The sequence below is a fragment of the Pelmatolapia mariae genome, linkage group LG23 (genome assembly GCF_036321145.2).
Source record: "Pelmatolapia mariae isolate MD_Pm_ZW linkage group LG23, Pm_UMD_F_2, whole genome shotgun sequence".
In the NCBI taxonomy this organism is placed as follows: Eukaryota; Metazoa; Chordata; class Actinopteri; order Cichliformes; family Cichlidae; genus Pelmatolapia; species Pelmatolapia mariae.
In genome coordinates, this window is record NC_086246.1 from 38,227,501 (window position 1) to 38,242,467 (window position 14,967).

Here is a 14,967-nt window from a genome sequence, read left to right on the forward strand (position 1 = left end):
TGACAGACTCATCTGTCAAACATGGGAGCACAGCGTCTGAGACAAGAAATATGCTGTAAAAAAGTCTCATCACTGCTGTCTTTAAGGCATAGACCAAAGAAAGTGAACGCAAGGCATCCTTTAAATGTTAGAATTTAACCAACGTAAACAGTTTCAGTCAAATAAAACAAACTAGAAATTCTCATGAAATTATTCACATATTACAGATGTAACCCACAACACTACAGACACATTAGAGGGATCAAACGAGCAGCCAATAATCAGACTGAAATGAAATCTTAGCGTGTAAAGTTAATGAAGTTTTAATGAGGCTCAATTTTTAAAAGCCATGTAAATGAACAGCCTGGGACTGCTGCAGTAGTCGAATCTGACTCTCACCTGCGTGCAATAATGAGAGCTGTGTTTGGACCTGCTCCTGTCCCTCCACAGGGACAGAGAACATGCAGCTGTGGGGTCGTTCCCATTTAACAAATGTCGCGGAGCAGCGACCTGAGCAGCACCTGTAATTAACCGAGCGTGTTTCGTGGCTGAGTGGCCTCAGCGGCGAGGCGGGGGGATGACAGCAAGTGTATGATGACGGCCATCTTCATTTAGGGACAGTGTTAGCATTAATAAGATGCTGTTAAGATCATTTGCTCAGAGCAGATTAGAGACATCACAGTCAGAAGTGTCATATGGACACAATGACATGAATCCACTATGATTAAGAAATATGGCGAGATTTTATTGGTTCCATGAAAAACACTGAAGGTATTTTTGTATCAGATGATCTATTTGTGTTCATAGATACAAGTTCACTCATTTTCAGTTTCAACTCAGTGTTAGCTAAGTAGCATCAGTGCACATCAATGTCTTGTATGGTGCTCTGTACTGCAAGGAAGTGGGACAGAGGGAAGACACCTCCAGCAGAACCAGGATGAGGGAACGTGGAGGGGAAATAGAAGAGATGATGGGGACAAAACACATAACAGCAGTTAAAAATAAAAAGATACACACAGATATACAAAATATTGGGAGTAAAAAGATGTGATGGCAGATGATATGCTCAGTGCATCATGGGAAGCACTCCAGCAGCCTAAGCCTATAGCAGCATGAGTAAGGGATGTTTCCACAGCAGTGGTGCCTGATAGCTGAAGGCTCTTCCTCCCATTCCGCAAACTCTAGAAGCACAAATAAACCTGCAGTCCGAGTGAAACGCTCTGTTAAGATAATATGGGATCTTTAAAATATGACAGAAACTGATTATCCAGGAGAAAGGGTTTAAATTCAATTCTGGACTTAACAGGATGCCAGTGAAGAGAAGCCAGTATGGGGGAAATGCGGTTGCTCTTTCTACTCTCTGTTCAGGAGCTTTTAGAACAGCCTGATAATAATGAACTACATGGAAGCAATAAATACACGAAGCAGTATTGCAGCGTTACTCTGAGATGGGATGTTTCTGATTTTGGCAATATTGCACGATTTTAAATGTATTTTTGATAGGAAGCATTTTTCATGTCTGCAGCTCTTTGGCGAGAACCCGGACATCGAGGTAAATTGGGTCTTTCAAAGAAGTGGCAGTAAAGGTGGTAATTCGTGCCAAGCAGCACGAATCAGAATATTAGAGATGACTATTTCGCAAACTGCTGTGAGATTGTGTTGAACTTGATAACCTGTTGGTGATAATCTCATGTTAACTCTACATGCTGCAGCAGATATTGGATACTGAGGAGCAAAGTCGTGGTTTTCCTGTTATTCTCTTCCCATGTGTGCTGTACTCCCCTCTTTCTGTCTTTATCTGTCTTTGGGTTACTTTATGTTTTACTTCATCGTTTGTTTTCTCGTGTGACTTCAAAATCAACGCCCAGCTGACATTAACTTAATCTGTGATTGTATGCTTTCAGATTTGCATCACTGAACTGTGGTTTTAATCTATATTTTACACAGCATCCCAACTTTTTATTATTTTGTCTTTTCCTTTGATCTCGTCGGATTATTTGTTTGCCTTTCATGTGCTTTCTTTACTTGTTTCCTGGTTTCTGTTTTTACCTTTTGTAGCTGTTTTCTTGGACTTTGGTTCATCATTTTATTTTATTCTAAATTCTGGACCACGTCTGTACCTTTGTACAATCTCCTAACACAAACAGCTGTAAGTGGTTAAAATTTCTTCTGGAAACCTAAAATAATAATACTGAATTTTTAAAGCAGCTTTTTATGTTTTTGGCTTTAAGGAAAACATGCAAAGCTGTCTCTATTAAGAGAAGCAGAGACATATGTGCATTTATGCATCTAGGGAGCAGCAGAGACAATCTTTCCAGCACTCCCTGTTGTTTAATCAACATTTTATAATATACTGAAACAGAATGGAATAGATGCAAGTCGTAGTTACTGCTTAACCTTGATCCAAATATATAACAGGCACATTAGTTAGTCAAACACAAACCCCGACCCGAAGACCTATTATCAGCATGGAAGGAAATGATCTTTGGAGAAGCTTTGGAAAAGTGAAAAATCCCACCGGGCAACAGAACCTTTCTCTTGTGACTGTGATTACACACCTGAGAGAGTTTTTAAAAAACAGAGAATACAAAGGGATCGAGAAAGCCCAAAAAGAAAAGGGATTTGATTTCCAGCAGTATGCCTGAACATGTGGATCCACTGGGACCCCGGGTTATCCGCCACTGCTCAAGAGCTGCAGTGAGAGCTACAGAGACAGAGATTTCCACTTGAATGAGGGAGAGAGCACCTCATCTAGCTGTAGGGGAGGCAGTGGGTAGCAGCTCACCGTGAGAGCAGGGATGAAAGTCCAAGCCAGAGGGGGAGTGCTGGGAAACCTGCGTGGAGTGAGACCGCACCGCAACAAATCAGGATTCAGATTTGGGGGCAAAAACTGTGATTGTAGTGGGTTAAGGTCTTAAACTAGGCTTCATGACTTAATTGGATAGAATAGCAAAATAGTAATGTAATAGTAATATAATGGTCTGCTATCACACAAACTCCAAAGGATGTATGAGCAATTACAGGGTTCAGTTTCTTGTCCCAGACTGTGAGGAGCCAGGAATCAAACCACCAACCTTTGGATTAATAGGTAATCTGCTCTCCCCTGTGGCTCAGTAGCCATTGACTCATGAGTCATCTGAAACAGTGGACCTCCAAGGAGAGTTTCCACAGCAAGCTCCTCCTGTGTGTGTCTGGGTTTTGAATGCTAGTTACTCAGAATCTGATGGATTCATAAAACTTAAAAGTTGTGTCCTTAAAGTTTAAAGCCCAGATTCAGGGTTCCTGCGTGGTCTGCAGGTTCTGCCCAGACTATTAAAAAAAATAATGTAATGTGAGCTACTGTTGGTTCCTTCAGCTTCTCCTCTGCTGCAGAGTCCATGAGAGTCATATATCTGCTTAAAAAAAGGAATATTTGCTGAGCAGATGATGAATTGCTTTTGAACGAAATGCTGGTCACACTGAGGAGCCAGTGTGACCAGCTAACTTACTTCCACCTATGAACACTTCTGCAGTAGACCCTCAAGAATAAAGTGCACAGGAAAAGTTATACAGGTGTCATAGCTCCAGAATGCAAAACATAACACAACAGCAGCGATTAGACTTTCAAAGCGATACATATTTTACTCTTTAGTAAATATGTATATGAAGACGAATCAGTCAGGGGTAAACGGTTCTGAATGCAAGCAAAGAGTGTTTCGAAATCGTATGATGCTTTACAAAATGTATCAGAAGAGAGAGATTTTCTGTAAAAGTGACATGGGAGCTTGAACAAAATAGAGATTCTGACATATCTTTTTCAATATATTACATCTAGTGGAGGTTTGTCAAACTTTGCACTGCCTATTTTTGCCCCAAATTTTGGTTGAGTGTCTTAAGACAGCCTTTTGCAGCTTTACTGAAATTTTGTTCATCAGTACAGGCTTAGAAGCTCGTGGAGGGATGGAACGCGGTGGCTTTAATTGCAGCTTTGTAGCCATGTAATTTGTTGGTTTCATTTGCTAGTCAACCCATTATTTACTCTCTTTTAAATTGCAAGGGCACAGGAAGCTGTGTTTCATAATTACATGACGGAACCCATAACCACCCAGTGATGCCCGTAACAACAGTGCAATAATGAGAGACTGCGGGTCTTACCAAGATCAAGATGAATGCTGGGAACGAAGGAGTTGAGAAAGAACATGAAGATCACAACGCCAAGGACGGACACACACTTCACCAGCAGAACTTTGTCAGTAATTCTGTGCTGCAGAGGAGGAAAATGTATTTTTTGTGAATGGTGGAAAAGCTGATGTTATCACAAGAATGACAGGATTTGTCTTAAGCGAACTTTCAAAGACTAGACCTACTTCATTACTGAGATTACATCAATGCACCAGTCACAGTGATTGAGGAAAATGTGTGAGGTGAAGAATCAAAGCCTACCTTCTTCTGCAGTTCTTGGATGTTTTGCTCCCAGTTCTTATCCTCCTGAGAAATTTGTCTGTCAGACACAACAACATTTAAATCTCACATTAGGCGTATGCACAGTGTCCAAAAACAAAAATAAAAAATGGGAAAAGTATCATCTCATAGAAACAGGGTGCTTATTTTTAGCAGTTTGTAACCGTATGCTGAGCGTTGTGCAGTGTGAAGGATTTATTTCTGCATTTCCTGCACTTCAAAATTTGTATTTATTTGCTGTAATTGCTGTGATGGTCCGGAAAGCAGGCACAGAAAAATAGGAACAGGAAAAAAACAAACTATTTCTGGACTGAACTGAACATGTCATGCTTGGTGCCATGCTTGTGTTTTAAATAATTAGAGGGGACCTATTATGCTCTTCTCCAGCTCCATATTTCTAATGTTGGGCTGCTAGAGTTTACAGCTTTGTGTGATTCAGAATTAGGAATAATCCTCATTTGTTTGAGCTTGGATTTGGAGCAGCACCTAGTTCATCCAGTGTCTGAAAAAGATGTTTAAGCTCCTCCTTCCTTTAGCTAACTTTCTTCCAATATATTGATATTGCACAGATCCAGGAGCAGTCTGAAGTCTGAGCTTCAGGCTCACGGGTCTAACATACATGCACTGACGTTAGGGAGACACACTTCTAGATTTATACTTAATTTCAGAAGTAAAAACAAATGCCTTATTTTTCGGACCATAAGGCGCACCGGATTATAAGCGAAACAAAACAGTCAGATCAGTCAAACTTTACTCAACTCATTATACTAACATAGCTGTGTCGCTAGCGATCACGTAGCACATCATTATATACCAGCTAGCCCAACTTCAGTAACCCTACAAACGTCACTGCTGTTTAGTTTTCTGTCTTCATTTATGTTGGAAGTGATAGCAGAGCTTTTAAATTTTTCAGAAATCTCTCAGTCAGAACATGCTATATCATGTTTAGATGGAAACTAGCGAGCTAACTCCCTGTTAACTTCTAACTCCATTAAATTTAATAAATTCTGTTTTCATGGATGCCTGGATGTTAAACTTAATTGTTACACCTGGTAAAGTAGCAACGCTGATTAAAGATGAAAGAATTTAGACAGTTTTCAACTCTCAGTGATACCACAGTGTTCGTTTGGCTTTGGGGCCAGTTTGGACCCAGATTACTCCGCGAGGCTCCTGACTACAGTAGCCATAACGCTCCAACAATCCATCAAGCGATGCGGCTTCGTAGCTTACCAAAGTCAGACTAAAACATTTTTGACAGATTTCTGAGCGCCGTGTACCACATAAAATCGGTTCGAGGTCAGTAAGCACAACCAGAATTTATACATAAGGCCCACTGTTGATTTTTGAGAAAATTTAAGGATTTTAAGTGCGCCTTATAGTGCAGAAAATACTGTAACAGTGGAAGTGGAACGTGCAGATACAGTGTTACTATTGCATGCAAGAGTTTTATATGATTGCTACTTTGCAACCGACCACACCTCAAGGTGCTATCGTGGCTATGTCACATTTCTAGCCTTTAATGAGCCTTTTCCTTTTTTTCTTTTTTACTATAGCGGCCCCTTGTGGTCAAAGTCAGTCTTATTCATCCTTTTTTTGGGTGGTCTCGATGTGTACACCAGCCAGATTGCGTCAGTGACGTGTGTCATCATCCCAGGTCTTTTGTTTAGTTTTTACTGAGTTCTATCAAGTTCCTCTTGTGTTCTGAGTGTTTTTGGGTCATGCCTCCCTGTCCCCTGTTATTATATTAGTGTAAGACTTCATGTGTTGGTGATTTGCCTTGATAGGTGATTTTCTCAAGAACCCTTTTTTAAACTTCCAGTCTTCACTGATTGTCTTCATCAGAGTCTGATTACATTCACCTGTTTCTTATCCCCAGTCAACCCCACTGTGTGTATCTAGGTGTATGTAGGTGTATACCATACCCTCCTGTCTTTGTCAGATTGTTAAGCTCCCTGTTTGTTCTCCTTTTTTTATCCTGGAATTTGGTGACTGATGTTTTTATCAGAGCTCTCTTTTTGGAATTTTCAACATCAGCCAAACAAAGTTGCTGGGGTTTGTTTTTCTCTACACCGCCTTACCATGATATTTACAGATATGTAAAACAACATTTTATGACTTAGGTAGGCACTGGCCTATATCGGTATCCTCTGCATCATTTCGTCCTTCTTTGAGGTCATCTGAGGACGGGATTGCCTCACAGTTCACAAAGTATTTGCAGTGTGTGTTTTCAGTAATCACACCAGCCATGAATTGTCTCGTTAAATCATGTATTATTGATTGGTACTGATAACTGCATCTAGTGAAAAGATCTGTACGAAGCAATAAATATACAGCAGGTTGGCTTTTGAAAAACGAGAGGCATTAACAGTACAGACAATGTGATTCTTAATGTTCTGTGTTCTTGTGCTTTCTTTAACCTTTGGAAGGTCTTCATCATTTTTCGCAGCAGACTCTCCAGGTTGAGGACTTTTTGCATTAAAAGACATTTCACAGCTGTCTCCTCTCGGCTGGCGGGGTTTATGCGCTGAGCCGTTTGCCTCCAAACCAGGATCTCATGCTTGAGTTCTGCAGGGCAAAGAGAGAACGCCACCTGTTCAGTGCATGTACAACACACAGACTTCAAAGTTACCGTGATTATGCTCAGCAGCAGAATGCAGTACGTTTATAACGGATATTTGTTTGGTAATATCTTCTACAGCTGAGAGAACATGGTGATGTTTTCAGTCAATATGCTGTGTGAGGCCCCACAGAGGGCCTAATGCAGCCTGGCGATGGGCGCATTGACCAACCCAGGAACCGCCAGTGCTCAAACACAGATACAGCCTGAGGATATGAGACCCTTATGTAGATATCAGTAGGTACCATCCTTTTTCAGGAAGGTTGCTAGGTGACCATAATAGGATCTAAGCAGCAAAACATTTCCTGTTAGCAAATCTGCACAATTACCAGCCGTGGCGGGGGGTTTGAGCTGATCCAGCCACATGCACTCTTAGCAAGGCCAGGCTGGCAGGAGAAGAAGAAGAAACTCCACGGGGTCAGATTTACAGATGGGCTAGGAGGCCAGCATTGAACGGTCACCGTGGTGATGGGTAACAGCTTCCTTTAGTTTGCACGCTGCTCAGTGTGACAGAACAGCTCCGAACAGTCGGTGTTGCTCACAGCTTAAATGTGAGGATTGTGGTGACCACTGAGCAGCCTCGTGGTCTCTGCTTCAATCATCCCATGCTGGGGTCATCTCAGAGGGGGGAAGTCTGATAGTGTGGGTAAACAATGATAGGAGGTGACTCTGTTTCCGGAAGAATTCTTAACAGTTTCAAACAAATATCTTTTTTTTTATTGTTGTTGTTGTGTTTTGTTTTGTATGCGTATTATCTATCTCCCCAGAGTCTTACAAGCCAGATCTACAGTAAGACAGAATGATGGAGGACAGTCATGCTCCAAACCAGCGCAGTCTGTGGTGTCTGTGATCCTTTCTCTCTCTCTGGACTTTGTTCCAAGTCTTCAGGGATGGCCAAATCATTTTCTTTCCTGTTGCTGGATAATTAAGAAGATACATAAAAGGGCTGCGGTACACCAGATTAGCTGAATAGTTTTTTTAATAGAAAAGAAAGGAGTCTCGTGTCGCTATCAGGCTGCTCTCTGGATGAGTGAGTCTGTTCAATGCCAACTAGTCAGAGCAGCTGAACACCAGAGTAAAGGGGTTTTCTCACATGAGCCATGTGGTGTCGGACACACTGTGAGTCACCAGACTCTCGAGGGATGTTAGCTGGTGAAAGAAGGAGATAAATGCATTCCATCCCAGTAAATGATGTCTGAGTTAAGTTATCATCACGAATACTTTTGAATTTTAAAGGTCAAAAAGTTAGTTTTATCAAATTAATTGTAAACTTTGTTCACCAAGAGGCCCAAACTTTGGCATCGAGGCTCTGAGCTCATGTTGCCACTGCTAAATCCCACGCAGGTGTGTTTTTTAGAGTTTCTTTAACCTGCATACATTTGAAGAGCAACTGCAAGCCACTTTGCAACGCATCTTCAGCCCACTTCATGTCATATCTGTTTACTGCTGCACTCCCTACTTTCATGCTCACACATACACATGGAAGGGTCCCACAGCCCTATCACCAAATATCACAGGTTTCACAGTAGCTTGTAGACTCGGCTTTAGTTTTTTGTTAACTTTAATACTTAGCATGCTAACGCTTGGGTTTTTTTCCAGTTTCTCTGAGCATTGCACGGTCTGATCTTGGGGCCGTCCACTCCTCGGAAGATTTTGGCATCAAGTTAACATTCCTGAATACTCAAGAGCAAATAACTGCAACATTTTTGTTTTTACAGAGGTGTTCACTGATAGGTTTGTAGCATAAACCTATTCGCTGGAACGTTCCAGACAATTCTGCTACACAGCAAAAGCAAGACACAAGTAGGCAAAGTTCTTTGTGTTACTCATGCATGAGGGAGACCTGACCTCCGTCAGACTCTCAGCAAGGTTCCCCGTAGCACTCCTTTTATTGTGGTTACATGAATATGCATAGGTTCATTAACATATGACTTCTTACATAGGTATACATGTGAACAAAGAGTACTGTGTGTGTGTGTGTGTGTGTGTGTGTGTGTGTGTGTGTGTGTGTGTGTGTGTGTGTGTGTGTGTGTGTGTGTGTGTGTGTGTGTGTGTGTGTGTGTGTGGTCAAGATGTGAACCTGTGAAGACTCCCCAAAGCTGGTGCCAGGAGTCTAGCGGTCCATCTAAACAAAAGGCTCTTATACTTAACCAGATACAGAGTAGGTGTCCTCCTATACCATAAATCAGTAAGAGCAAATATAACCTCTCTCCTGACCTTACGTTGTGTGTGCATGCCAGAGTGCTCTGGGAGGCACACAGAGTCTTTACAGACTGCTAAGGATCAAACCTCTATCATTATGCAATCTTTTATAAAACTCTAAGCATATATGAGTAGATATTTTTAAGCATAAATGACAATCCAATAATATAAACCTGACATTCACATTGTTGATGATCAGTTAATCAAGTGCATTTGATGAGCAGCACCTGACTTACCCTCTTATTCCCTATTCAAAGAGTAAGGCTTTACCTGCAGAGAGTCAGGAAAGCTTTCGTTTTCACATACACTGCAAAATCTCCAGTGTTAAATTGACACTAGAAAGTGTCTATATGTGTCCACTCTTTTGAGTGTTAAATTAACACTTTTGACAGTGTTATATTTCTAACAGTAACCTAGTCAGTGTTAAAGATTAACAATGACTAACAGTAGTGGTGTTGTTTTTCTAACACTGAAATATTACTAGCATTTTTAGTTATTTACCAGTGATAGAAAATCAGCACTGCTGCTCAGTGTTAGTCATTGTTAATCTTTAACACTGACTAGGTTACTGTTAGAAATATAACACTGTCAAAAGTGTTGATTTAACACTCAAAAGAGTGGACACATATAGACACTTTCTGGTGTCAATTTAACACTGGAGATTTTGCAGTGTATAAATGACTGCAGAGGGAAATGAGCATCTTTCAACTGTAGTGGTCCCGACTGAGGTAAAAACGTTGAAGACAGAGGTGGTGGATGGATTGAAGCAGCAGGCAGAGATGGAGGGCAGCATCGCTGCCACTGAGGCTATTATATATGATGTGAAGAGAATGTTACACCTGCATGATGGGCAGCTTGGTTTGACTGTCGAACTGGATCACAGGCTTTGTTCCAATTATAAACTTTTTTTTTTTTAAAAAAAAACAGTGACAGTTGTGGAAATCTGTATCACCCGGCTCTGAAGACTATTCTTCAGCAAAAAGTATGAATGTTTTACAATTTCACTCCCTTCTCAATAAGACGAAGACAGTATTTTTTTTTTGTTATTTTGCATGTTTTTGTTTTTAGTTTTTAGTATAAAAAGGAACAGGGAGTTCTGTCCTGTGTTCCTAAATTACAGACCTCCAGGAGAGGCTCCATTGAGCATTACCTTTTCAGACCTCTCCAAATAAAGTAACCTACTTTAAATAATAAAATAAAAAAATCACGCACAAACACAACCATGAACTATTGCATCACGCACACAGAATCTTTTTGCAGCAATATATGATCCAGAAATGTAATATCGGAGATGGCAGAGATATCTAACAGTGTGAGTGGAACAGTGTGGAAATTGAAAAAGTGAAAACTGAAGGCAGCATACATCTCAAGTGGAAATTAGAGGGATGAGGTCGTAATGCCGAGTTAATTATGTTTGTGTGAGGTCAGTGCATTGCCTGAGAAGGTTTATTGGGAAGCTATTGTGTGCACAGATGTTATTGGGGGTTAATACTCTTCTTAATAATACTCAAAAACCATCACAAATGATTTCAGGTTGTGCTGCATCCAGCAGGTAACTATATTTTCTATAACTGGAGTCCACTCAACTAATAACAACCTAATGATCCATCAAAAAATATTTTTCATGTAGAAAAACAATTAAACTGAAAAAATGTTAAACTCAGGCATTGAATTTTGACAAAGAGACTGCACAATCAAGCATTATAGCCCACTGTGAGGCCTCTAAGTGAACAGGTGACATCACGATTTTGATGATTCAAAACCATATATGACCATATTCAGAGGATCTGACTGAGAAACGGAGGGATGCTGTTAGAGTAGCATCTTGTCAGTCAAAGCTCCGCCCTAAGACACCACAAGTTACTTGTCGTTACTCTAATGGGAACATTAGAACATTAGAGCCAGATTTCATGAAATGTAACTTTCTTACAGTGTTGTTACATCACAAAATTACATGTAATTATATTAGTTATAATTTTTTGAGTATAGGTGTCACCCTCAGCAGTTTACGGGATTAGAGTATCAGTCTATGAACAAAGCAGTGCTACTTACCAACTATTTCAATGGACTCTTTGTTGTAAAGTTTTTTGTTCCAGTAGAGCATCCGCAGGAAAGGAAATGAGGTAAAAAGGACGAGGCATATTCCGAGGAACATGTAGCCTGTGAAACTGGCAAAATCAATCCCCTGTAGGAAACATAATGAAAATGTGTTAGACATTTGCCGTCTGGTCGAATTTCATTCAGACGTGACAAACTGAGCCTGGGCTTAGACAAAAAATGTGTGCATGCAGCGATGGACTTTTATGGAGAGACACAGTATGAAAAAAGTCGTGTGGTCTTCTGAGGAAAGAAAACTCAGAGTTCAGGAAAGCAGCTACCTAAACTGTCCTCCCACACAAGTGCATTATAATAATGTCAGACTATTTTCTTTACTATATAAAGGGCCTTGAGAGCACTGAACTCTTGAGAAGGACAGCAGGAGGTGCATTCACACTCCAAACTGTAAGTATGAGCCGCACAGCGTACCCGGAAGTTTGGATTTAAGAGCGAAATGACACAGAATTTGATTATTGCACACAAATCGGTGCTTTATTTCATGCTCTGTCTTCACTCTCCTTTGTAATTCCTGCTGCTCTATTTTCCTCGTCGCTTCAGTTTCCCACGCTGTCAGATTCACTTCACTCATCAGCCCCTGTTCCCCGATCAACCCTCCTCCTTCCCGTCTCCACCTCACTCACTGCATTTCACTCTTTATCTCCATCAGCCATCTGTTTACTCTGCTCCACCACCTCTAGCCACTATCTCCTGCCTTCATTTGGGATTCTGCTCACTGATGGTCCTCTCATGTGACTCCCAAAAAATACATTTTTGGGATAAAATGTTCCTCTTTTCTTCCAAATGGTCTCTCCCTGTTGTAAGAACACTTAAAGTGACAGAAAAACAACAAAATATAAATAAGCACTTGGGTGTTTCTCATTGAGCAACATTTAAAGACACTGCAGGTAGCTCACCCTGCCTTTATTTCACATGCTTTCACGGTATAAAGAACAAGTATCTGATATTCAGTGATAAAACTGGTTAATAGTAAAAGGGTGATGCAACTAAACATGAGTGGAAGTGTCTGAATTATTAAACAGCAAATTTAATCCCCATATTCCCTTTGGATCACAGAGTTAATTTTGTCACTTGTAGCACATCCCGGCTACATCCTGGTTTATGCGCACCCCCATGGAGACCTGCTCTCCATCTGCAGTGACCTGCAGGGCAGCCTGGTGGACTGAGAACAGCTGTTTGCATGAACCTGCTGTTTATGAAAAAAAATCACAATTCCTCTCACAAATCTCGGTTTTAGCGATGAAACTAAAAGCTGAAGAATAATAAAATGTTGTGTGCCCACAGCCTAATGAATACAATATGTGCTTGCCACAGTCACAAGACAAAAAAAAAGAGAAACTTAAACTTGTTGATGTGATTGTATTTCTGTTTGCAGCCATAAACTGCGACCCCGGTATGTCCATATTTCAGAGCCAATGTCAACGATTCTGGTTGGAGGGGATCCACTTGGCAAGGAAAGTCCCTCTGTGAAATGATACCAGAGTTTTCATATGCACAATGGTACCTTGGTTTGTAACAAGCTAAAGAGACGGACACTGTGATGAGGAGCAGAACCTAAACACATACACGCTTCATGGACGTGCCTTTCTTTCCATCTCCAGATCCCTAAAATCCCTTCGCCACATACAAGCCAGCAGGCAAACAAACTAACGGGTAAGCAGACCACGCACGCACGAACAAGCTGTGCTTATCGCGGGCCAGACATGACTGAATGAGTGTGCCGTGGCTGTGACCCTGCAGTTCTGTCACCTGGGAAATGGAGCCAAGACAAACTGGACAGTGGGCTGTGGAAACCTGGCGCTACAGGATCTACAGTAACCCAGAGACCACATACTGCTCGCGTCGGCAAAGGCCAAAATGTCACATGCACTGAACAGATGTCACATCAAGCAGTTGTGAAAATGTCATGTCTTGTAGAGATTTAGCATCATGCTCCTCTGAGTATATACAAAGAGTGAAGGTTATGAGAGGAACCTGCAAGTCAATGCCCTTTTCAGACAGCGACAATCTGCTCTGATTAGCTCAGTAAAATGTTGTCACCGCTGTTTCAGCTTTGTCCAAACTTGTGCAACAGATGACAACTTGTGTCTAAATGGGTTTCCAAAAGGCTCAGGTGATGAATAATGGCTGGATTTTAGTTAAGCCAGAACATGGATCATCATAGAATACAGATCAGCTTGACAAGACAGTACTCGTGTAGTACTGGGACTGCAGACTGTGGCAGCTTTTCACTGGGAGTGACCAGGATGGAAAAGATCATACATCAGAGGGACAGCTGAAGCTGAAAGTTATTGGACGTTTCTAAAAGTTAGAGGCAAGGATGAGATAGTGTAATATGTGCAAAGGAGGGACACGGTAACAGGAAGACTACAGAGAAGATTTATGAATGAAGGAGGAAGTAGGACATGCAGGGTTGGTGTGACAGAGGGCTAGGATGAGATGGAGACTAATGATCCACCCTCTAAAGGGAGCGTCCAGAGGAAGCAGAAGGAGAAAGTGGTTATAATGTGCTGTAGTAGGGAACTCCCAATTTCTAAAAATGGGAAAAGTTCCGCTTTGTGACTTCTTGGGCATTCCAGAATAAATGGAGCCCACAAAAGTAAAAACAAGGGTTAAGACACTTAACTTTAGATTTTGTACCTGGTTTTGAGTGTAGTAAATAGTGTTTCTGTAAGTATGAGGGACAATATCCAACCACAAGCCACGTTACAACATTCACAAAACAGGAAGGAGCAGAGAGTTTTCTACCAACGGTTACATGGGGCAGGTGTCCGTCACTACCGGCTGCTAATTCCACACACGTGGAGGTTTCTGCTTTGCTTTAACCACACTCCTAACATCCTGTCATAAAACCTTACTACACCAATCAGGATACGTAAGCAGGATGCTGTCATTTCATTAGCAAAATCAGCTTCATTGTAACAAAAAACAGAAATCATCAATACCGATTCAATATGCTATATTTCTGAAAACTAAAATAAAATGTGGGCCACTTAATAGAAGCACTCTGATTCATTGAGGCCTGACTCATTGCAAATAATGTTGGTTCATTTTGATTAACAGTAAGGGAGCCAGCTCTCCGTGGATCTCTCAGAGGCTAAGCAGAGTGTAACAGCCACTTTTGAGGGGTTTCTGGTGCAGCCAGCAGATATCCTGCTGTTCATTCTGAATTTTATCCACTAAAATGATTTAGTTGAACTCGAACTGAAAGAGGGCTGCAAACCAGAAAGCTTCCAATACTAAAAATGTTTTCCGTTGACTGCAGATCCTGCATATCCTGATACATTAGCAGAGATAGGATGATTGAAAACACTTTTATAACACATCATCCAACACTGGAAAAAAGCTGGGTGTTACATGGTTTCACACATTATTGCATCAGGAGTGGCAGTCTTCCTCACAAGTTTAATCAGAGACTAACCCCAAAGCTGGGGTCACATCACATGTAGATGGCTTCACCAACACACTGTAAGCTTACGCCGGTACGCACGTCACAGGAAAGTGAACGAATAGAAGGTGTTATGCTACACAGCTGTCACAGCTGCTGCAAATGATTACATGTAAGAAAATGGGGAAAATGGCTGTATAAACTTTCACACAAACACTGTACATGT

The 14,967-nt window shown here is 41.2% G+C and overlaps 1 protein-coding gene across 1 annotated transcript in view; it reads right to left on the reverse strand.

Moving 5' to 3' along the window:
- Positions 1-14,967, reverse strand: part of oca2 (oculocutaneous albinism II) — a 57,603-nt gene that overhangs the window by 19,640 nt on the left and 22,996 nt on the right. The window contains exons 15-18 of the mRNA XM_063467360.1: positions 11,291-11,423; positions 6,837-6,984; positions 4,402-4,459; positions 4,114-4,222 (exon numbers count right to left, since the gene is read on the reverse strand). Coding sequence (XP_063323430.1) covers positions 4,114-4,222; positions 4,402-4,459; positions 6,837-6,984; positions 11,291-11,423 — 448 coding nt within the window. The remainder of the gene's footprint in view (positions 1-4,113; positions 4,223-4,401; positions 4,460-6,836; positions 6,985-11,290; positions 11,424-14,967) is intronic.